General features: G+C 44.1%; 1 protein-coding gene across 6 annotated transcripts in view; it reads left to right on the top strand.

The window, feature by feature from the left end:
• Positions 1-23,023, top strand: part of Ctps2 (CTP synthase 2) — a 103,035-nt gene that overhangs the window by 25,755 nt on the left and 54,257 nt on the right. For all 6 annotated transcript variants that reach the window (XM_074063668.1, XM_074063664.1, XM_074063666.1 and 3 more), the window contains 6 exons: positions 1,788-1,939; positions 5,950-6,082; positions 9,396-9,484; positions 11,343-11,437; positions 13,995-14,057; positions 14,160-14,203. In XM_074063668.1, the coding sequence (XP_073919769.1) occupies positions 1,788-1,939; positions 5,950-6,082; positions 9,396-9,484; positions 11,343-11,437; positions 13,995-14,057; positions 14,160-14,203 (576 nt within the window). The remainder of the gene's footprint in view (positions 1-1,787; positions 1,940-5,949; positions 6,083-9,395; positions 9,485-11,342; positions 11,438-13,994; positions 14,058-14,159; positions 14,204-23,023) is intronic.

The raw sequence follows: 23,023 nt of genomic DNA on the forward strand, positions 1-23,023 counted from the left end.
GTACAGAACAGTGGGTTCTGAAGCGGCTATCCTAGCAGTCCACAGGCTAGTTTTTTCTGATGTGAGTTAATTTACTTCTCAGTTCCAGTCTTCTCATCTGTATTGCGAGGAGGGCTGCAAGCTTCTCTGTGGATGTGGTCCATTACCATGATACTGGAAAAAATCTCTCTCTGGCCTTAAGGATAAATGAGTAAATAACTCCACATTCCATGCCTTGCACTTGTGGGTGTGGTGGCTCTCCAGAGATTTAGCAATTTTGGTTTTTTTGAGACAGGAATTCACTTTGTAGCCCAGGCTGGCCTTGAACTAGTGATCATCTTGCCTCAGCCTGTTGACTGCTGGGATTATAGGTGGGTTTTCCTTCCTTCCTTCTTCCCTCTGTCCCTCCCTCCTTCTTCCTTCTTTTTTTTTTTTTTTTGTGGTGCTGGGGATTGATCCCAGAGCCATCCACATGCTAGGCAAGTGCTCTGCCACTGAGCCACACCCCGGCCTGAGATTTAGTTTTAATTAGTAATTGGGGTAGAGCCCCGTAGCAGTGATATCTTGGCACTTAGAATGGCTCTGGTGAATGCCCAAGCGAGGCACTGTAGTCTGAATATCAAGGTGGCAGTATTCGAACAGCTTGAGAACTCTTGACTTCATAGCTCTAGGTTGGGGAAAACTCAGAAGCATTTCTTGGCACTTATTGACAGTGTGGCCGGATCCTCTAAGGCCTCCAAGGCCTCAGATGTGTGGAGTGCACGTTGAAATCCCATTAGGGTTAGTGTGAAGAATGATTACAGCCAGGCACAAACTGCTATTTAAAGGTATTCTAACAGGTGTCATTCATTTTATGGTGGTCAGTGTGCACTTGTAAACGTACCCAAATAAAGGGAGCAGGGGACAAGGCTGTCATCAAAAGCGGCTAGAGTAGTAGCAACAACGAATGAAGGAACAAATAAACCACATCCACACCACTAGAAGCAAGGCGTATTATTCAGTGCTCCTGCTTTAACTCTGACTTCCAAGCTGGCACCTTGGGCAGTGCATCTTGGGTACTGACATACAAAGCATGTGTGTTCTAACACCAGTTCTTCCACACCAGCATGGCGTCCTACCATGCAGTTCTGACCCTATCTACGAGAGCATTCATATCCATTGTTCCAGGAGTAGAAGAATGAATCAGTTTTAAATCCAATTAACCTCTTACTCTTGTTTAGGCTACTGGTTTTTTTGTTTGTTTGTTTATTTCTTATTTTTTAATTTTTTGGTGGCACTGGGGCTTGAACTCAGGGCCTCACGCTTGCTAGGCAGGTGCTCTACCACTTGAGCCACTGCACTAGCCCTGTTTTGATATGTGGTCTCACTATGCAGCCCAGGTAGGTCTCGAACTCACTATCCTCCTGCCTCAGCCTTCTGAGTAGCTGGGATTACAGGTGTGCACCACTGTGCCAAGCTTTCTTTCTTTTCTCTTTTTTTTTGGTGAGACTGGGATTTTTGAACTCAGGGCTTTGTGCTTGCAAAGCAGGCACTCTACCAAATGAGCCACAACTCAAGTCCATTTTGTTCTGATTATTTTGAAGATGGGGTCTTGAGAACTATTTTCCTAGGCTGGCCTTGAACTGTGATCCTCCCAATTTCAGCCTCCCGAGTAGTGAGGATTACAGGTGTGAGCTGCTGGCACTGGCTTCTTGCTTTTCTTATATCGATATGAATTAAACTGCCAGTCTCTCTAGTTTTGTCTTATTCTTGTGGCATGTTTGAGTCAATCACATAGTCTAACTATGATGTTTCATTGTCGTTACCAGGTCATGTGTATCCATGATGTTTCGTCCATATACCGAGTGCCTGTGCTTTTGGAGGAACAAGGCATTGTTAAGTATTTTAAAGAGAGACTGGACCTGCCCGTTGTTGATTCTTCAAGTAATTTGCTTTACAGGTGGAGAAATATGGCTGACAGGTATGTGAGAGGAATCACTATGTACTTATTCATAATTCCTGAGTTTGGGACTGGGACTCAGACCTGCTTTAGAGGGTCAGTATGCCATATTTGGCATTGTGTATGTGTACATTTTGGTCTGGATAGAACTAAAGCTGTATACATTGTTATGATGTTTTACTTTTTCCCCTTTAAAAAATTTCTTTCTTTTCTTTTTTTTATTGTTTCATTATTCATATGTGCATATCTTTCTTTTCTTTATCAGTGTATATTAATTGTACAAAGGGGTTTCATTGTGATATTGCCATACATGCATGTAATGTACTTTGATCAAATTCACCCTTCTGTAACTCTTTCTTACCCCTCCCTTTATTGAACAATTCTCACTCTATTCTGTTTTCTTTCTTCTTTTGTTTTTTGTTGGTACTGGAGTTGAATTCAGGGCCTCACGCTTGCTAGGCAGGTGTTCTGCCACTTGAACCACTCTGCCAGCTCTTTTTTGTGATGGGTATTTTTGAGATAGGGTCTCCTGAAGTATTTGCCCAGGCTGACTTCAAACTGTGATCCTCCTGATCTCTGCCTCCTGAGTAGCTAAAATGACAGGTGTGAGCCACCTGCGCCTGGCTCATTTTTCTGTTTTTATACATGCGTGTGTGAAGTATTGCAAGCATATTTACCCTGCCCTTCACCCTCTCTTTTCACCCTCCCCTCCTGACGTTTTACTGTACTCTTTGAAGATTTCTGGTGCCTTTGACTTTGCTGTACTTAAACCAAGTGAACTGAAGGAATTTGGGTTTTGGAAGGAATCTTTTTATTTCCAGAAGGATTTTGGTTTATGTATTAATTTCTTTCTTTCCTTTTTTTTTTGAGATAGGGTTTTGCCATGGCACTCCCTCTCTCTGTCTCTCTTTCTCTTCCCTCCCTCTATATATACATGTATGTATGTATATGTGGCCCAGGCTAGCCTCAAACTCTTGATCTTCCTGCCTTAGCCTCTCAAGCACTGGAATTACAAGCATGTGCTACTTCACCTGGCTAATTTCTTTCTTGGTCACAAAATATTTTACAGGTTTTTTTTTTTTTTGTGGCAGTACTGGGGTTTGAACTCAGGGCTTTGCGCTTGCTAGGCGGGTGCTCTACTGCTTGAACCATGCCTCCAGCCCTATTTTGCAATTTCAAATGTTGCAGGCTTTTCTGTTTTGTTTTTAAGATTTGGTTACCATTTCCCAAAGAAAAGCCTTTTGAATGGAAGTCTCAGCTATGCCATCATTATTGTTCTGTCCTGCAGTTAGCAAATATTCAACATCATGATTAAAATTCCTGGTGGGTTTTAGCTTTAATGTAACTCTACTAATTTTTTCCTTTTTTCTGGTGGTACTTGGGTTTGAACTCAGGGCTTTGCGCTTAAGTAGGCAGGCACCCTACCACTTGAGCCATGCCTCCAGCCCTTTTTGGTCTGGTTATTTTGAAGATAGGGTCTTCCTTTTTTTCCTAGACCAGACAGGACCATGATCCTTCTATGTTACACTTCCTGCCTTTGCTGGGATGACAGGCACACAACACCTTGCCCAGCCATTGGTTAAGATGGGGTCTCACAAACTTTCTTGACCAGTCTGGCCTCAAACCCCAATCTCAGCCTCCCAAGTAGCTAGGATTACAGGAGTGAGCCACCTGTGCCTGGCCTATAACTGTATTAAGCAAAGTTTGTATAATTTGAAGTCATGGAAATTAAATCCCCTTCACCTGTTTTTTTCTTTTCTTTTTTTTTTTTTGGTGCTGGGGCTTGAACTCAGGGCCTTCACCTTGAGCTACTCCACCAGCCCTATTTTTGTGAAGGGTTTTTTGAGATAGGGTCTCGCGAACTATTTGCCTGGGCTGGCTTCGAACCTCGATGTTCCTGATCTTTGCCTCCTGAGTAGCTAGGATTACAGGTGTGAGTCACTGGCTCCTGGCTCACTTAAAATTTTAAAAAATGCTTTACACTTTTTGGGGCAAGTCGAATGAGGACTAAAGCTTATGAATGGTGACATAGTGAAGCCTGTACCTTCTAGAATGCTTACAGAGTTGGTAGTCATTTTGCAGGGATTTTCTGAGTAGCTTGGGGCTGATTCTCTTTAGCACTAGAAGTTTTTTTAAAAATTTTTTTCCACTGGAAATAGCTTTAAATTATACTTTATGCTTCTAAACTTTCTACAGTCAAATGTTTGATCTTTGTATTAGTTCCCTGTGGCTGTTGGAACAGATTACCACAAATTGAGCATCTTAAAACAACAGAATTCGTTCTCTAGCATTCCTGGAGGTCAGAGGTCCAAAATCAAGGCATCCACAGGGTTGGTTCCTTCTGGAAGCCCTGAAGGAATGTCTGCCAATGCCCCTCTCCTTTGGTGGCTGTCCCCTATCATTGGTGTTCCATGGCCATGGCTGCATCACACCAGTCTCTACCTCTGTGTCCTCATCAGCTTCTTCCTGTGTCTCCTATTCTCTTTTATAAGAAAGGTCAATATAAGCTTGACCTTGGATTTAGGGTCCACCATAGTGTAGGATGAGCTCAGGGTGATCTTTGACTTAATCACATCAGCCAAGATCTGTTTTTCTACACAAAGTCGTATTCATAGCCTCTTGGTAGAGCTCTGCCACTGAGCTAGTCCCCAGCCCGGTGGGGGCTCATTCAACTCACCACGGTCTTCCAGCACGTTGGCTGTGTAGAATGACCATTGTGTAGCTGCTGTCCCTAGAGTCACTAGAGTCTGTAGAGAGACATGAGGTGTCAATGAGATTTCAAAGGAGAAGCCTTGATGACGGAAGCCCTGGGCTGCTCAGAGGCCATAGCTGTGTAGAGCACAAGAGGGTGACATTTGGTTGAGAAGGAAAGAGAGGGGAGCCCAAGGGACCTGCCCCTGTGCCATGGACTCACATCTCCCACCCTCCACCGAGTGACTCCTCCTGTCCTGGGAGGACCAGCCATGAGTGAGTGGAAGGAGGAACCGACTGTTAACTCCAGTGCCGCCTCCTTCCCAGGGCACAGAGACAGCTGTGACTGCCAGCCCTAGTGGGCCACTCCTTGGAACATCCCCTATTGAGAGCTGGCATTATGTCTAACTGCACAGACTTTAGTCACCTTCCTAGAAAGTCACCTTTCCTGGCAGTTTTGATCTCTTAGCTTCTTGTACATTTTTCTCCACCAGTCTGGTGTTTCTTTTTCTTTTTTTTTTTTTTGGGGGTGCTGGGGTTTGAACTCAGGGCCTCGTGCTTGCTAGGCAGGTACTCTACCAGTATGCGCCACTCCACCACCAGTCTGATGGTAACATTTTTCTAAGGTGCTTGAGGAAGGGCTTGCTTCAAAGCCCTAAAATCTTACCCCCCGCAAAGTGACATTTCCACATACTTAATACCAGATCACATATTTTTCATGTTCAGTGAACAGATTTCCTGACAAAAGCAACACTAAAGATTGGGTCCCTAATGGTGACATGTGATTGAATGTCTTTTGTAGAATGGAATTTTCTCATAAAAATGATCTAAATGGCTTGTAATATTTTAAATAGTTCTCTTAGCACCATTCTTCAGGCATGCCATGGAATAACCAGACTTTTGTGGGCCAGCAGGGAATGTAATAATTTTTAAATACAGACAATTTGAATGCGTTTTCTTCTACAATGTCACCTTACAGAGTTAATATTGCACTGTTTCCGATTGACAAGTCAAATGCATTTTTCTTCTACAGAGTCACCTTATAAACTAATTTATGAACAGTTCCTGTTTATGAGATACTTTAACAAATCTTTTTGTTTTGAATGCTTTTAAGTTTTCCTCTGATACACTGTCCCATTTTTATCTATACCCACCTATCTAAGGCAACATTGAGATTTCTTATGATTTTGAAAGCTGTTTGATGAACTGATGTTAGCTCTTCGGAGGGGAGATTGTGGTCAAGTGTGTTTGCTCCTAAGGTTGTAAAAGTGCCTTGGAATAAGGGCAATGGTGATGGTGTCTCACAGACATATAAACTTTGAGCTGTTCTTGCTTCTCAGGTACGAAAGGTTACAGAAAACCTGCTCCATTGCCCTGGTTGGTAAATACACCAAACTCAGGGACTGCTATGCCTCCGTGTTCAAAGCCCTGGAACACTCAGCTTTGGCCGTCAACCACAAGCTGAATCTGATGGTGAGTCCTGGCCTACTCTTCTGAACACTTCAGTCACTCACTTGTGTTTCAAAGTGTCGGAGGGTCCCTGAGACCACCTCCAGGATTGTGATTCACTGGGAGAATGCATAGGACTCAGCATACGATAGTAGTCACAGCTAAGACGTATCCTAGGCAAAGAATAGAAAACAAAATCCGCTAAGGGAAAAGTCCAGTGGGATGAAGTCTGGGGGAAAAGAGGGGCAAGGGCCTGCCCCAGGGGAGTCTCACAGATGGAGCTGGGTTCCCCGAGCAACGAGTTGCCACAACTGGGAAGTTCTCTGTACTTGGGACGCTCAGATTATAGACTCAGCTCATTCTTCTCTCCCTCCCTCCCTCTGTTCCTTGTTCCCTTCCTCCCTCCTTCCCTACCCCCCTTCTCTCTCTCTCTCCCCTCTCCTCTCCCTGCTTCCTCTCCTCCTTCCCTCCCTTTGTTCTTTCTTCCCTTCCTTTTTTCTGGTGCTGGGGATGGAACCCAGGACCTCCAGCATGCTGGGCAAATGCTGCATATCCTAGCCCATGCCCAGGCTTTGTACTGGGGGCTGGTCACGTGAGCACCCTCTGCCTACCTCATACTAAAATTCCAGCTATCAGAAAAAAGCATATACCCAGCGTAACCCATGTTTGTGTAAACATGCTAGGCACCCTGAGCCTCTCTTAGCGTGCCTGGAGTGGTGGGGAACCCTCCTGCAAAAGAACTTTCAAGATGCCAGCCAACCGCCAGTCTTGCAGGCAGGCCTCTTCAAGGACAGCAGTCAGGCCTGTCGGGTTAACTTTTCTCTGCACACAGGTTCAAGGCACATTTCTGAAATTAGACTTAGCATATCCAGGTAAACAGATGCCTCATGCTCACTTAAGGACATTGTATTTGCCTGACAAGAAAATAATTAAGCTGGGCACCGGAGGTTCCCACCTGCAGTCCTAGCTACTCAGGAGGCAGAGATCAGGAGGATCTTGGTTCAAAGCCAGCCCCAGCAAATAGTTCATGACATCCTATCTCGAATAAAACCCATCCCAGAAAAGGGCTGGTGGAGTGACTCAAGGTGTAGGCCCTGAGTTCAAACCCCAGTACCGCAAAAAAAAAAAAAAAAAAAAAAGAAAACATTCTTTCTCTTTAGCATTGGAGGATAATCCAGATTTTAAAAATGTTATGTTCCGCTTTCTAGCATGGAGGAATGATATCTGGCAAACAATGATCACTCCATTTTGAAAACCATTATTATGGTGTGGATGGTGTGGTTATCATATACAGCCTGAGTGTAGCTTTTGCCTTTTTTAAATATAGAAGTAGTATGTGCTCAGTGTGAAAAATTGAAAGAAAGCGTAAGTGTAAACTGCAGAAAGCAGAAGCTTTCTCCTCCCTGGAAGCCCCCTTCTCTGTTGGATATACAGATCGATCTTTCTCTCTGTATATTGCATTTATACTTAATGATGGATGGAATGGGTATATCATAATTTAACCAAGCCTTACCATATTTATTTATTGTGGTGCTGGGATCAGACTCAGGACCTTGTGCACACTTCACTAGGCAAGTACTGTGTCCCTGAGCTACAACCCCAGACTTGGGTGAGACCAGGTCTCACTATGTAGCATAGACTGGCTTTGAACCACCTGAGTGCTGGGATTATAGGCATGTACCACCATGCCTGGCTCAGATAGTAAAGTCCATTAAAGTAATACTAAGATAATAAAGGTATGTCTGGAGTGTTATGTACATAGGACTTGGTATTCTTAATGTTTCATTTAATAGAATTGATCGACATTAGCATCCAGTAAGTATGATTTTGTTTATCTGGCCTGGCTTGTTGCAGAGTTTCCTCATTGGTTTCTGGCTACCAGTATCTCCTCCGTTTTCCACACTGACCAGTGATCTTCCTCTTTCTTGGTTCTCTTTGTCCCTATCATCCTTTTGCTTAAGACCTTTCAGCAGTGTCTATAACAGAGTAGCATAGATTGGGTGGCTTATCAATAGAGAAATCTATTTCTCACAGTTCTGGAGGCTCCAAGTCCCAGATGAAGGTACCAGCATGTTCTGGCGAGTGCCCTCTTCAAGTCCCAGGTGGCTGTCTTCTGCTCATGTCATCATATGGAGGAAGGGGTGAGGGAGGTCTCCAGTGCTTCTTTTTTATAAGGGCACTAATCCTATTCACGAGGACTCCACTCTCACCTAATCACCTCCCAGTGTCCCCACATCCTCAGGCCACCACATTGGGAGTTAGGATTTCAAAACAGGAATTTGGGGAGACACACTGTCTGTTGCAAGTGGCTGAAGTTGAAACTCTGTGTACAGCTTCTCAGCCTCATCCTTTACTTCCTCCTGACTAATCAGATCTGTCCTCTCACTTGGCAGAGCCCCTTTTTATTTTTGGGGACAGTGTCTCGCTATGCAACTCAGGCTGCCTTAGAACATGGGATCCTCTTGCCTCAGCCTCCTAAATGCTGGGATTAAACTGATGTTTCACCACACCTGGCCTAGAGCCTCTTTTGAAGGTCTCAGAGTGGCCACCACTTTCTCCCTCTTTTGTCTGAGATTTCATACCTTTCTCTTTTCTTCCCTTTATCTCCTGTGTACCTTCCTGGCCACCTCCCAACACAAAGACACACAGAGACAGACAGACAGACACACACACACACTTGTATTCCTCGGGGCTTGGCTTTGGGACATCATTTCCCCAAATCTCATTCTTCCCTTTCTTTCCTCCAGGGTCCAGCTCCAGGTTAGGTATAGTTTCTAGTGACTTCTCAACATTTCCTTCTTTGCCTGTCATATATTGTGGATGTCTCTTTATTTGGTTTTTTTAATCTTCCTGAAACATTAGAAAAGCCACAAAACAGGATCATGTTTTCCAATTCCCAGTGCCAGTGCAGTGGTTGCATAATAAGTGCAGACTCTCACTTACGATGGGCTCGATTTACAATGTTTTGACTTTATGATGTGTGAAAGTGTACCCGTGCAATTTGAACTCATGGCCTACACCTTGAGCCACTCCACCAGCCTTGTTTTGTCTTGGGTTCTTGGAGATAGGGTCTTGAGAACTATTTGCCAGGGCTGGCTTTGAACCACAGTCCTTCTGATCTCTACCTCCTGAGTAGCTAGGATTACAGGCGTGACCCACTGGCGCCCGGCAAGGCCTATGCAGTTTTGACTGACAGTATTTTCAACTCACTGTGGGTTTATCATTGTAAGTTGGGAACATCTGAAATTATTGAATAACTGTGTCATGGTTTTGGACCATTTTGGAGTGTTTGTTGGATTAAATGTTCCTTTAATCTGTTGGCTGTTTTTTTTTTTAGTACATAGACTCCATTGACCTGGAGCAGATCACCAAAACTGAGGACCCTGTGAAATTCCACAAAGCTTGGCAGAAGCTGTGCACAGCCGAGTGAGTACCAGGGACTGTCCACGCTGTTAGGGCAGTGCCACCGTGCTTTCTCTGTAATTACTCCACTTCCCCAGTTACTCAGCTCTGTGCATTTTGAAAGGTGGCTAAGAGTCCCTGTGGTCTTTGCAGGTGGTTGTGCCACGTTCACACGTGTCATGTGGGGAAGATGGGGAGACTATTAGAGGGGAAAGTGAATTCTACTGAAGGACGCAAAGGTGACTATTATGTACACAGTGTTCAAGTGCAAACATGACAGCCTTTCTTGATTTCTTTTCCACGTCTTTTGATTTTAGCTTTTATTTCATCAGTGAATGACCAAACTGCTGGGAGCAGCATTGTACCGTGAGGCTCCCATGACCTTCCTGGGTTTTCTCTTGAACGCCTCTAGTCTTTGCACCTGAGAGTGTTTGCCTAGAGAGTCTACAGTCAGGAACTTTTCATTCACTGCTTCTTAATTAGCAATAGTAATCGTAGGCTGATTTGACCGGTTTAACTCTTTTTTACTTTTTGTTGTTTTTTGTTGGGACTGACGTTTGAACTCAGGGCTTTGCCTCTTGCAAAGCAGGTGCTCTACTGCTTGAGCCACACCTGCAGTTCATTTTGCTCTGGTTAGTTTGGAGTTGGGGGGCTTGCGAACTACTTGCCTGGGCTGGCCTCGAACCTCGATCCTCCTAATCTTATCTTCCCAAGCAGCTAGCATTACAGGTGTGAGTCACTGGTGCCTGGCAATTTAACTCTTTTTGATCTTAACTTTTTTTTTCAATAATAGTGTTTTGAAGTGCTCTCTTCTCAGTAGCTTTCTTTTCTTCCTTTGCTAGGGATTGAGCCCAGGGCCTCCAGCAGGTGAGGTAGGGCCTCTACCACTAAGCCCTGCCTCCGGCCCTCAGTGACATTCTTTATTTTTTGAGACATGGCCTGGAGCTCATGATTCTCCTGTTTCCATCCCCCTAGTGCTAAGATTAGAGGTGTGCACCTCCATGCTTGGCTCTCAGTGACATTATATTATTATTTTTGTTTTGGTGGTACTGGGGTTTGCATTCACAGCCTCATGCTTCCTAGGCAAGTGCTCTATCACTTGAGCCACTCTCCCAGCCCTTTTTGCTTTAGTTATTTTCCAGATAAGATCTTGTGTTTTTGCCTGGGGCGGTCTGGACGGTGATCCTCCTATTTATACCTCCATGCATAGCTGGGATGGCAGGAGTACACCACCATACCAAGCTTTATGGGTTGAGATGGGGTCTCACTAACTTTTTGCCTGGGCTGGCCTTAACTCTCAATTCTCCCCATTTCTGCCTCTCCAGTAGCTGGGAATACAGGTGTGACCCACCATGCCTGACCTTCAGTGGCATTCTTAATTGAGTTTTCCAGTTATGATGGGAGGATGCCACAAAGATCTATCAGAAAATATCTATTTCTGGGTGCCAGTGGCTCATGCCTGTAATCCCAGCTACTTAGGAGACTGAGATCAGGGGGATTGAAGTTTGAAGCCAGCCTGGCAAATAGTTTGTGAGACCCCCATCTCCAAAATAACCAGAGCAAAATGGACTGGAGGTGTGGCTCAAACTGTAGAGAGCCTGCTTTGCAAGCACAAAGCCCTGAGTTCAAATCCCAGTCCCACAAAATGAAAGAAAGAAAATATCTGTCATGGTCAGTGGTCATAAATTGTCATAACTTCTTCATAACATTGAGAGGATTTCGAGAAGAAGATACAGGACGTGTACCGGTGCCATTGGTCTTGATAATACACCTCAGACACGCTCACCAGTGATTGGCCTAGCATTGCATTTGGGACCGGCAAATGTGAATGACCGAATGCACGGGTTTTAAAAGCTTTACCTTCATCTTGTGTTGATTTCAGTGGTGTTCTCGTGCCTGGAGGCTTTGGAATCAGGGGAACACTGGGAAAACTTCAGGCGATTTCGTGGGCAAGGACAAAGAAGATCCCATTTCTGGGTAAAATTCATGTTTCTTGGTCCGTTTTATTAGATTTTCTATACATGGTAGGTGTCACATCCTCTTACAGGCAACACTTAATAAGGTGTTTTTTTTTTTTTGAGAGAGAGAGAGAGAGGGTCTTACTATGTTGCTCTGGCTGAAGCTTGAACTTTTTTTTTGGTGGTGGTACTGGGGTTTGAACTTAGGGCCTCACACTTGCTAGGCAGGTACTCTACCATTTGAGCCACTCTGCCAGTCCTGTTTGTGTTGCATATTTTTCTGATAGTATCTCAAGAACTATTTGCCTGAGCTGGCTTCAAACTGTGATCCTCCTGAGTAGCTAGCATTACAGGCGTGAACCACTGGCATCCATCTTGACTTTGATCTTCCTCAGCCTCCCAAGTGCTGGACTTACAGACCTGCACCACCACTCCCAGCATAGGGTTTGTTATTGTGAAGGTGTGAACTTTGATTTGAAAGTTCAGGTACCAAATAGTCCGCTACAGAGATTAGCAAATAGATCTAATAGATCAGTTCTGGCTTGTGGCCTGTTTTTGTAAATAAAGTTTTATTGTAATACTATGCCATACCAATTTGTTTTGCATATTGTCCATGGCTGCTCTGTCAGCAGGGTTCAAGACCCTGTGGTTTGGAAATCCCAGAATCTTTACCGTCTGACACTTTACAGAAAAAATTTGCCCCCTGGGAGAACCTGCTATTGTTCTGCCATGTTCTAGGTAGCAAGAGGCTGGGAGAAGTCTCAGTGTACCCCTGCTCTTACCTTCTCTGATTCCTACCCCAACCCATCCTCTTCCCATTTCAAGCAAAGAACCATTCAACAGAACTCCAAAATTGACTTTCTGTTCAGAAAAGTGTTTTAAGTTGAAATGTATGTGTTCATTCCAGAAAAGATAATATGGAAATACCAGCCAATGTCAATGTCACACAAACAGCTCTGTTAAAATTTGAAATTTGATTGAGTCAGGTCTCTTTTAAGAGTTGGGGACCTCACTATGGTACCCAGGCTGGCTTTAAACTCCTGGGCTCAAGTGACCCTCCAACCCCAGCCTCCCAAGTGCTGGAACTATTGACACGTACCGCTGTGCCCTGCACAGAGTTGGGTCTTTTTAATGTCATTATACAAATGGCAAAGCATAGTTTCTGTAGCAGCAAGAGTAGATGAAACGGGCCCTTGACGTATGTGCTAAAGGCATTTGTGTATCTGGGGATTTGGGCAGGAGTGGGAGAGCTGAGAAGTCCAGGTTCCTGCTGCGCTTCAGACGTTCTGGTGGATTTATAAACTAGTGGATGGGCTTTGTTGCTTTTTGCTATCAGCAGCCTTTGTTTTTCCCACTGTCTGCTCTTTGATTAGCAGGGATCTCCCTTGGGATCCCTTTTCAAAAGAGAAGCCAGGAGTAGTTAGTTATTTGGTACTTGTTCTGCTGTACCTTGGTCTAAGCTCATCTGGGCTTGTTTTGAAGTTTCTATCTGAACTGGGTTTCCATCTAAATGGTTAAAGTTCCTAAGATAATTTTCCCTGTATAGGATGGTATGCAAATCTTTAACTTTTTTTTTTTTGGTGGTGATACTGGGGTTTGAACTCAGGGCTTCATGCTTGCTAGGCAGCCATTCTGCTTGAGCCACTCTGCCACCCCTTTTTTGGATTTGTTTCTGATAGAGTCTCTCTATGTAGCCCAGGCTGGCCTTGACCTTCTCATCCTCCTGCCTTGGCCTCCCGAGTACTGGAATTATAGATGTGTATCACCAAGCTCGGCTCTTTTAGCTTTCTCTTTAGCACCACTTCTTTTTTATGCCCAGCCACCCGAAGTGCCCCAGACACTTGGCCCTTTTCTGCTTATTGACTTTTGTTCTGGCATGCTAGGTTATTGATTGCTTCCTCCTTTGCCCCGCTCTTGTACCTTGTGTGCCTTGTGTATATCCAACAGCATCTGCTAGGGTCCTTGGTGGGCTGCAGACCCTGTGGCAACAGGTCTGGGGTGCCATGGGTCTGTTTTCTGCCATCATTTAAGCTCCCTGTTCAGTTCCATTTTGCATGTCCTTCCCTGCTGTCTATCAGCCCCTCCAGCTGCTGCTGCTTTCTCACAGTGAAGGTTATGGGGTCACTCTCAGACTAGCAGCCTGAGGCAACTTAGATCCCAGCCCTCTGGCCAGCCTGAGGTTGCCTCCGGCCCAGGTTGGATTTTGGCTGTGAAATCTCCCTGACGAAGGGGAGTGTGAGCCCCAGAGAGACTCCCTCTTGAGTTGGGGTGTTGTTAGGTATGCTCTGATGCCTTGATTTGGGGAAAGATGTGGAAGGTGGCAGATTTACCTCCTGGAAGCTTGTTCTCGCCTCTTCTATCCTCAGCTTCCTTCGTGCTCAACTCTGGGCTTTTGGTTGCTCCTTGGTGGTCTAACCCCCTTCCCTGCTCTGCCCGGGACTGTGCTGAGTGCCGAGGGGGTAGCAGGGAATAAAACAGGCAGTCTTGCTCTTTTGGAGTCTGCATTCTAGACGTGCGCAGAAAATGTGAATAAATATGGAATGTATTCGTTTGCTTTCTATGTCTTTTCGCAATAGGAGTGTGCCTCGGGATGCAACTAGCAGTGATAGAGTTTGCAAGAAACTGCCTTAACTTGAAAGGTAAGTCTGAGGTTTGCTTATAACCATTCATTTAAAAAAATATATTGCTTAAACTATTTTCAGTAATGTTGGGAAATTACTGTACTCTTTCTTTATCTTCAGATGCTAATTCCACAGAATTTGAGCCAAATGCCCCAGTTCCTTTGGTAAGTGGCTTATTTTTCTTTCTGGGTCCAGTCACTGAATTTTGTTTCTGACTCTTGGATAAACTCATAAGGGGCAATTACTGTTTTTTTTCCTTACGTTGCCAAAACATTTAAAATTATACATGAATTTATTATTACCTATTATTTTTGCATCAAACTTCATTGTTCTTGATAGTCTGTCTCGTCAGCTGTGTCTTGAAGAAACACATGGTCCTGGCCTGATTTCTCTTCACCACAGCTTTCAAGCTTAATGTTTAGGAAAGGCTTAAATCGTCTGTGACAACAATTTATAGCAGCTAATATAAATAAATGATCTGTCCTGTCTCCAGACTCGTTCCCAGTCTGTCTATTTTCCACATTGGTGGCCATCTATCTTTCTATAACAAAAGTGACAACCATCCTGCTGCTGGTCCTCATTTCCCGCCAATTTTTTTCCCTAAATTATTTAGTCCAGGATTCTTAGCTGGAACCCGAAGGCTGTTGTGCTCTGTTACATGCCGTTTTGCTAATTTGTTCCCTGGCATCCCCGTTCCTCCCTCACTTTGGGTTTTATGCTTGGACAATGTGTTTTCACCTGAAGCCTGAGGTACCCCATCTATACCTGAGATGCCCCTCTTCTTACAGTCTCCCTCCCCCTGGAATCTCAATAAAACCAGGGAAGAATTTAACTAACACAACTTCCTCTTTGTACTGGGACGCCTTTCCTGACCCCTGTCTTTCCCTGCCTCTGTTGTGCTGCACTCTGTACTAACAGAGCTCGCTGTGCATGGTCATGATTGGCCTGTAGCCTGCCTGGTCCCTAGTCACCTGTGCGCACCCAACTATGTCCCTGCTGCCTGGTACCCACCTCTAACAGAGTGTGCAGCTCACAGTTGTGATTGTGGGTTTGTTTTTAACAGCTTTATTGAGATGTAATTCACATTCCGCAAATTTTAGCCATTTGAAGTGGACCATCCAGTGTCTTTTAGTATGTTCACAGAACTGTGTCAGTATTACAGCAGTTAATTTGGCATGATTTTCATTACTTCAAAAAGAAACCCCATACCTCTGAACTGACACCCCAAGCCGTCTGTTGTTTCTGGCCCCTCTACCTCCACTTTTTTTTTTTTGGCGGCATTGGGGTTTGAACTCAGGCCTCATGTGTGCTAGGCAGATGCTCTTATCACTTGAGCTAGTCTTCTAGCCCTTTTTTGTGATGGATTCTTTTTGAGATAGGATCTTGAGAACTATTTGCCTAGCCTGGCTTCAAACCTCGATCCTCTTGATCTCTGCCTCCTGAGTAGCCAGGATTACAGGTGTGAGCCACTGGTGCCACGGCTCAATCTACTTTCTATCTCTTGGATTTGCCTGTTCTAGTCATTTCATATAAATGCAATCACATGTGGCCCTCTGTGATTGGCTTCTTTCACTTGGCCTAATGTTTTCAGTGTCTGTCTCTGTTGCAGTATGGATCAATACTTAATTTCTTTTTTATGGCTAAATAATATTCCATTGTATGGACATGTACATTTTAAAATCTGTTCATCTACTGATGGATATTTGGGTTGTTTTCATTTGGGGCCATTGTGAATGATGTTGCAGTGAACCTTCATGTAGAAGCTTTGATGTGGGCATGCTTCCATTTTACTTGGAGTGGAGTTGCTGGGTCATAGCTAACTGTTTACTCAAACACTGAGGAACACTGAGGAACTGCTAGACTGTTTTCCAGAGTGGCTGCAACATTTTACCTGTCAGTATGTTTTTTTCTCTTTTTTGGTGGGGTACTGGGGTTTGAACTCAGGCCTTTGTGCTTGTGAGACAGACTCTCTACTACTTGAGCCATGTCTCCGGCCCATTTTGCTCTGATTATTTTTCAGTTAGGGTCTCGTTTTCTTGTGCAGGCTAGCCTGGAATGTTCTCTTTGTATTTTAAGCTTCCTGCTGTAGCTGGGATGACTGGCGTGCACCACCATGCCCAGCTTCTTTCCCTGGAGATGGGATCTCAAAAAACTTTTTTGCCAGGCTGGCCTGGAACCATAATCCTTCTAATCATAGCTTCCCATATATCTTAGCATCCTAAGGTGTTGTAGCCAGCTGTTGGTTCATATGGGGTCTCACCAACTCTCTGCCTGGCTGGCTTGAACCACAATTCTCCTCATCTCTGCTTCTGAAGTACTTAGGACTATAGGTATGAGCCACCTGTGCTCAGCTCTGTCTGTCTTTTTTTAATCGTAGCCATCCTAGTGAACAGAATGTGGCATTTCTTTGTGACTTTGATTTGCATTTCCCTTATGGCCAAGGATATTGAGTATCTTTCATGTGTTTAATGGTCACTTGGACGTCTTTTTTGGAGAAATGTCAATTGACCTCCTGTGCCTATTTCAAAATTGGGTTGTTTCTGTTTTTACTCTCAAGTTGTATAAGTTCTTTATATATTCTAGATAAAATTCCTTATCAGTTGTATGATTTGTGCTATTGATATTTTGGGCTAGATTGTTCTTTGTTGTATATGAGGGGCTAGGTGCCAGTAGCCTTGCCCCCAATTGTGACATTAAAAATACCTTCCGCTATTACCACAGGTCCGCTGGGCCGCCAGAATTGCCCCATTGAAAATCACTGACTTAGAGAAGTTTATTTATTCATTTATTTATTTATTTTTCACAGACTGGGGTTTGAACTCAGGGCCTACACCTTGAGCCACTCCACTAGCCCTTTTTTGTGATGGATGTTTTTGGAGACAGGGTCTCGTGAATTATTTGCCCAGGCTGGCTTTGAATCATGATCCTCCTGATCTCTGCCTCCTGAGTAGCTAGGATTACAGGCATCTGGCGGTAAATTTTTGTATATAGAATTCTAGTCTTTTTTGTTTTTCAAATTTATTTTGCAGAGTAGCTTCTGTTCTTATCCCATTCAGCCTCTTCCCCTTGCCTTATAGCAACTGTTAGTTCTTGGTTTATCTTTCCTTCTTCTTCTTTTTTTTAACTTTTTTTATCTTTGGAGGGACTGGGGTTTGAATTTAGGGTTTTCCACTTGCTATGGTTGATTTGGAGATGGGGTCTCGAGAACTGTTTGCCCGGGCTGGCCTCCAATCATGATCTCACCCTCCTAAGTAGCTAGGATTACAGGCTTGAGCCATCAGTGTCCGGCTGTCTTTCCATTTAAAAAATGTAAGTAAACCTGCATGTCTGCCTGTAGCCCCCTCTGCCTTTTTAGAGAAATGGTGGCTGACTCTGCACATTTCTGCTTGGCTTTTTTCACTTGATACTCCGTGCTGGAGATCACCCCACGGAAGGATATAGAAGTTCTTCATGCCTTTTCATAGCTTTCAATTCAAGCCATAATGAACCATAACTTCCCAACCAGATGGTACTTTTAAGTCTTATGCTCAGAAGGTCTAATATTAGTGGAGATTCCTTATGAAGCTTTAATATAAATGTATTTCCTGACTAAAAGCTCTGATATTCTTCTCAAAGACATACTTCGGGTTAGGAAGTGATTGTACCAGTAGGTGCCACTGTTACATCGCTTTGGCGAGGTTAAGTCTTCGATGAGTATTTCTCTCTCTCTTTCTCTATCTGTCTCACTCTCTTGCTTTTTCTCTCTCTCTCTGTACTCTCGTCTACCCACTTGCATATATAGATACATAGTCCCTTTTGCGGGGCAGCCCTGGGGACTGAGTCTAAGGGCCTCATACATAGTATGCAAGTACCCTACCACTGAGCCACCCCTCCATTCCTGTATTCCCTCTTAAAAAATATTTATGCTAGCATGTCTGAGACATTGTTCCCAGCTCTCTGTCTCTGTCTCTGTCTCTCTGCCTCCCTTTCTCCTTCCCTCCCTCTTTTCCTACTTCCCCCCAATCTGGTGGTACTGGGGTTTGAACTCAGGGCCTGCCCCACCTTGCGTTTTGTACTGCTCAGCCCACATCTTTTCCGGTTTGTCCTGCCGTGTGCTGTATGGATGCTTGTGTGTTTATTTGACCTGTCTTGTATTTAGGTTGTGCCTTGTATTCATTAACCTTAAGTCATGCTGCAAATGAGTGTTGGTGTCCATATGTCCTGCACCCTTACGTGAGCACAGCTGTGGGATGCAGTCCTGTGAGTGAGTTGCTGAGTCAGAGGAGAAGTGCATTTTATACTTTGATGGCTCCTGTACACATAAGTGAGATGAGAACAATAAAACCTAATTGCTACTGAACATCTTTATAGGTTGCAGTCAGTTTGCTAGAGAAAAATAGCCTTAAGAATGGGTGTTTGCGCTGATGGCCTTATTAAAGGAAAAGACTAAAGGTGGTGAACTCACAGGCAGCCAATACCATGTAGCCCAGGAATGGCTTTCCTTTAGTGAATGATGGCTACTTAATGGGCCATGGTTGTTCTTGCTCTGCTAGCTAAAAGAAAACCAACCAATTTGGAAACTAGGAGCCTTTTTAGGGTATATTTGCTGCTAAAATCTGCTTCATGGGCCATCGTGACCCTTCTCTGTCATGGTTGCATATAAAGTCAGTGGAGACACTGGCACCCAGAACAGAGCTGAGAGGAGGCAGATCTTGTACCCCTAAAGGGACAAATAGATTTATCTCTAAGGGTTAAGCTAGATGCTGAGACTCGGAGGACCTAGGACAGAGTGTCAAATGTATTGTCTTGTGTCATTTCTGTGTGCTTCATCCACAAGGTAATAATAGGCTCTGAGATGTTGCAGAATATTTGGAGATCTGCAGCAGCTCTGGTCTTTTGACCTTCTGAACCTTGCTTACCAGGAAGACAGCTGACTTACGTTTTATCTGTGTGTCAGTCTCACCGTAGCTCGTGACATCCTTGACCTTGACTTTGGTTTCATATCTCTTCAGTTCCTCTGGAGGGTGGTTGATGGCACTGTGAACATTTAGAACATTTTTTTTGTTGTGCTGGGTGGGGGTACACTGTGGCATTTACAAGTTCTGACAATGTATCAAATTTATCATATTTGAATTGGCTCGCTTCCTCTACTGCTCTCCTTTATCTCCCCCCCCCCAAATCTTATAGACGTTATTTGGGTTTAAGAATCTTTTTTCTCATAAAAGCAGTTATGAAGAATATAGCTCTAATATGCGTAAAATAGCCTTTTATGAACCAGTCTGGAGCCTGAGAGCCATTTGATACTGTCTCTGTGGGAACCTTGGTGACAGGCTGCTGGCCTTGTACCTGGAGAAAGAAAAATTCTCCTAAAAGGAACCTTTTTACACCGTTGGCGGAATATAAATTGGTACAGTCATTATGAAAAACAGTATAGATGTTCCTTAAAAATTTTAAAGTGGAACTAGCATATAATCAGCAGTCCTGCTTCTGAATATATATCCAAAAGAAATGAAATGAGTATGTTCTAGAGATACCTGTTCTCCCACGTTCATTGCAGCAGTATTCACAATAGCCAAGATTTAGAATCAACCTACATGGCCATCAACAAATGAAGGCATAAAGAAAATGTCATATATATACACAATGGAATACTGTGCAGCCTTCAAAAAAGGAGATCCTGCCATGTGCGACAATGCCGTGAACCTGGGGGACATTATGTTATCTGAAATAAGCCAGACCCAGAAAGACAAATAGCACGTGATCTCACTTACACGTGGAAGCTATAAAAAGAGTCAATTCATAAAAACCGAGGGTGGAAGGGCCAGGGGTGGGGGAAATGGGGAGATGTAAATCAAAGGGTGTAATCTTGCAGTTATAAGATGAATAATTCTGCAGTCCCAATGTATGTCCTAGTTCCTAGTGTCTTTGCTTAATAATACTATATTGAGAATTTGAAATTTGCTTGGTGAGTAGATCTCAAGAGCCTCCCCGCACAGGACTATGTGAGAGGTTCGCTTGATTTTAGTAACCATTTCATAAGTTTCATTGAAAACTCAAGTTGCAAATCTTGATATATACAATTTTTTCCAATTATACCTTACTAAAACTGGGAAAAAAAAAAGAAGAAAGAAAAGAAACATTGTCCTTCCAGGCATGACAGCCCCTGCCAAGGCATCTCCTCCCCACCCCCGCCTCACCCCTTTAACCAACTCTGTTCTTTTGAAGGAGACGGTGCAGCCTGGAGTGAACCCCCATTAGTGAATCATGAGGGTAATTTATAATGTTAACGGTAACCGACTGACTAAATGAGGACTTCAAAGCTAATGGGTTTTCAGGTTTTTGTACCTTGAGCTCAATGGAAAATGTCTTAGAAATAGCTATTTCAACCACTTGAAATTTTTTTTTGCAGTAGGAATGACTGAATGTTAGTGAACAGAGATTACAGAAACAAAACAAAACAAAAAGCCACTGTGTTTGGAGGTTGCACACTTTGGTGGAGTCTCAGTGTTACCAATGAACTGCCTGGACAACGCCACCTGCTCTCATTGGGAATTCGAGACTGGTGAAATAAATAGCCACGTATATGGTCGATAGATGAGTGTGCCCTCATTAATGCTAGTACCATTGTGATCTAGAACTTTCTGCCATGATGGAATGTTCTATCACTGTGGCATCCAACATAGTAGTCACTAGCCATGTGGAACACATGACATGTAGCTAGTTTGGCTGAGGAACTGGATTTTCAATTTGATTTCATTTTAATTTTAACATCAGTAGCCACATGGGTCTGTCTAATGGCCACAGCGTTGGACGATGCAGGTGGACCAACGATTGAGAGTCAGGAAAAGAACATTGTAGGTTAGAAGAAGAAGGGAAGATGGTTGGAGGCAGGGAGGCATGTGCTAGGCTGGACCACCCAAGATTTGCTCATAAAGTCTTGAGTGCTTTATGAAGCACACAGCTCCCATGGGGAATTGAGGTGACTCAGATAGATTTGCAGACGTTCGTAAGTATTAGTGTCAAAGTGGACCTGGAAGACAATAAGGAACTAGTAAGACATGTCACCTGGGTCATGTTAGGCAAATACCACACTCAGATCCAAGGCTTTCCCGTGGAATGGGTGCTCTAGGAAGGTTCAGCTGGAGTAGGCGCCTGAGGGGTGGGACAGGAGAAAAGACTCCAAGCAGGCCACAGGATTCAGGCAGATTCTATCTGGGCCAAAGCAAGAGTCACAAATAGCTGGTGACCTGGCTGGCAGAGTGGCTTTCTGGAAAGAATCGACATGGTCTAGTGACTAGATGGTGAAGGATCATTCAGGAAATACCTGTCGAGCCCCTCCTTATGCCACATTCCAATCTAGATTTGGGGATACATCAGTGAAGAAGAGATACCATCCTCGCCCTGCAGGAGCCTACAGTCTAGTGAGAGGACTTTTGTGCTGAAAAGTGGGGGTACTGTGGATTAGAGGGCAGATACAGGCAAACTCTGGTGACATAGGAGATCAGATCAATGTGTAAACGAGGCTGAGAAGGCCAACCAGGTGGACACACACACACATGCACGCACACCCTACTCCGCTCATTTTTCAACCTTTTTGAAGGTTAAACTTCAAACAATAATTTCGCCATCCTACCCACTTCCTGTGCATTGCCCTTGTTCTTAGGTGGCTTGTTGGGAAGGCCTCCTTCATGGCCATGTCAGACAGTTCATTGGTGTCCACCTCATCTTAAAGCACTCAGGTTGCTCTGTGATTCCTACACCTCTCTGCTCCCTCTCTGATCTTGGGCAGACCCTTTCACATGGCAACAAGGGTTTTGGTGATCTGAAATCAGCATATCCCCTTTATTCCTCACACCTGCTTTTCCACCCAACACAGAGTGTGTGTGTAACCTGGAATTGCCTTGCACTTGGTCATGATATATTTACTTTGGAGTGCTTTCTCTTTTTTAGAGTGCCCACTGCTGCCTCTTCCCTGCCTGCTCCCCTCACGGTACTTCTGTAAATCCCAGTGGGAATGCTACTTCTCCCAGTAATCTTTTCTTGGGCCTGATCCCAGGCTTATAGAAGCTCAGAAGTTTGGAAATGTCCATCTCTGGGGCATCTTTCACGTGTCTTGCCCATGGTAGGTGAATGTGAGGAACCAATTGATGCCTGGAACATAGGCTAAAATGGGAAGCTGGCATGGCATAGATACCGTAAGTTAACAAAGCACACAGGAAATAATAAAAAACTCAAACTGTAGATTAATGTTGGTTAGAAATGAAGCTGTGATAATCTTAAACAAAATACTAGAACCTCAAATTTAACAGCATTCACGAATAATCAATCATGCTCACGCCTGGTCCTAGTTACTTGGGAAGCAGAGACCAGGAAGATTGAGGTTTGAGGCCAGCCCAAGCAAATAGTTCTTATCGGACCCCATCTCAAAAATACCCAACACAAAAAAGGGCCGAAGGTGTGGCTCAAGTGGTAGAGCGTCTGCCTAGTAAGGCCCAGAGTTCAAACCCCAGTACCACAAAAAAAAAAAAAAAGATCTTGAGTGGATAGTGCTTATGCCAGGAATTAAATCAATTAATATGTCATATCTCTTGAACAAAAGAGAGAAACCCCTGTCACCAAAGCTGCTCAGTATGTACGTAGTCTGCAGTGTCCATACCCTGGTGCTCACAGTGTCATGACAAAGCAGGGAAAGACTGGCACTTCTAGATCAAGGGAAAGAATATCCTTTACAAACCAATAGACAGTAGCAAACTTTGTGGTGAAGATGTGAAGCGTTCCTGTTCAAACCAGCAACAGGGCTGGGAATGGAGCTCAGTGATAGGGCACATGCAAAGCCCTGGGTTCGATCCCCAGCACTGCAAAAAAAAAAAAAAAAACCCAAAAAACAAAAACCCCACCAGCAACAAATAAAAGATGTGGGCTCTCATGACTAATAAAGTTGTTAAGATGAAACCAGTGAATGCTCTGGGGGAGAGCAAATCCAAACCACCTGCTGGGAAATCAGT

Source organism: Castor canadensis, chromosome X, assembly GCF_047511655.1.
Source record: "Castor canadensis chromosome X, mCasCan1.hap1v2, whole genome shotgun sequence".
NCBI lineage: Eukaryota > Metazoa > Chordata > Mammalia > Rodentia > Castoridae > Castor > Castor canadensis.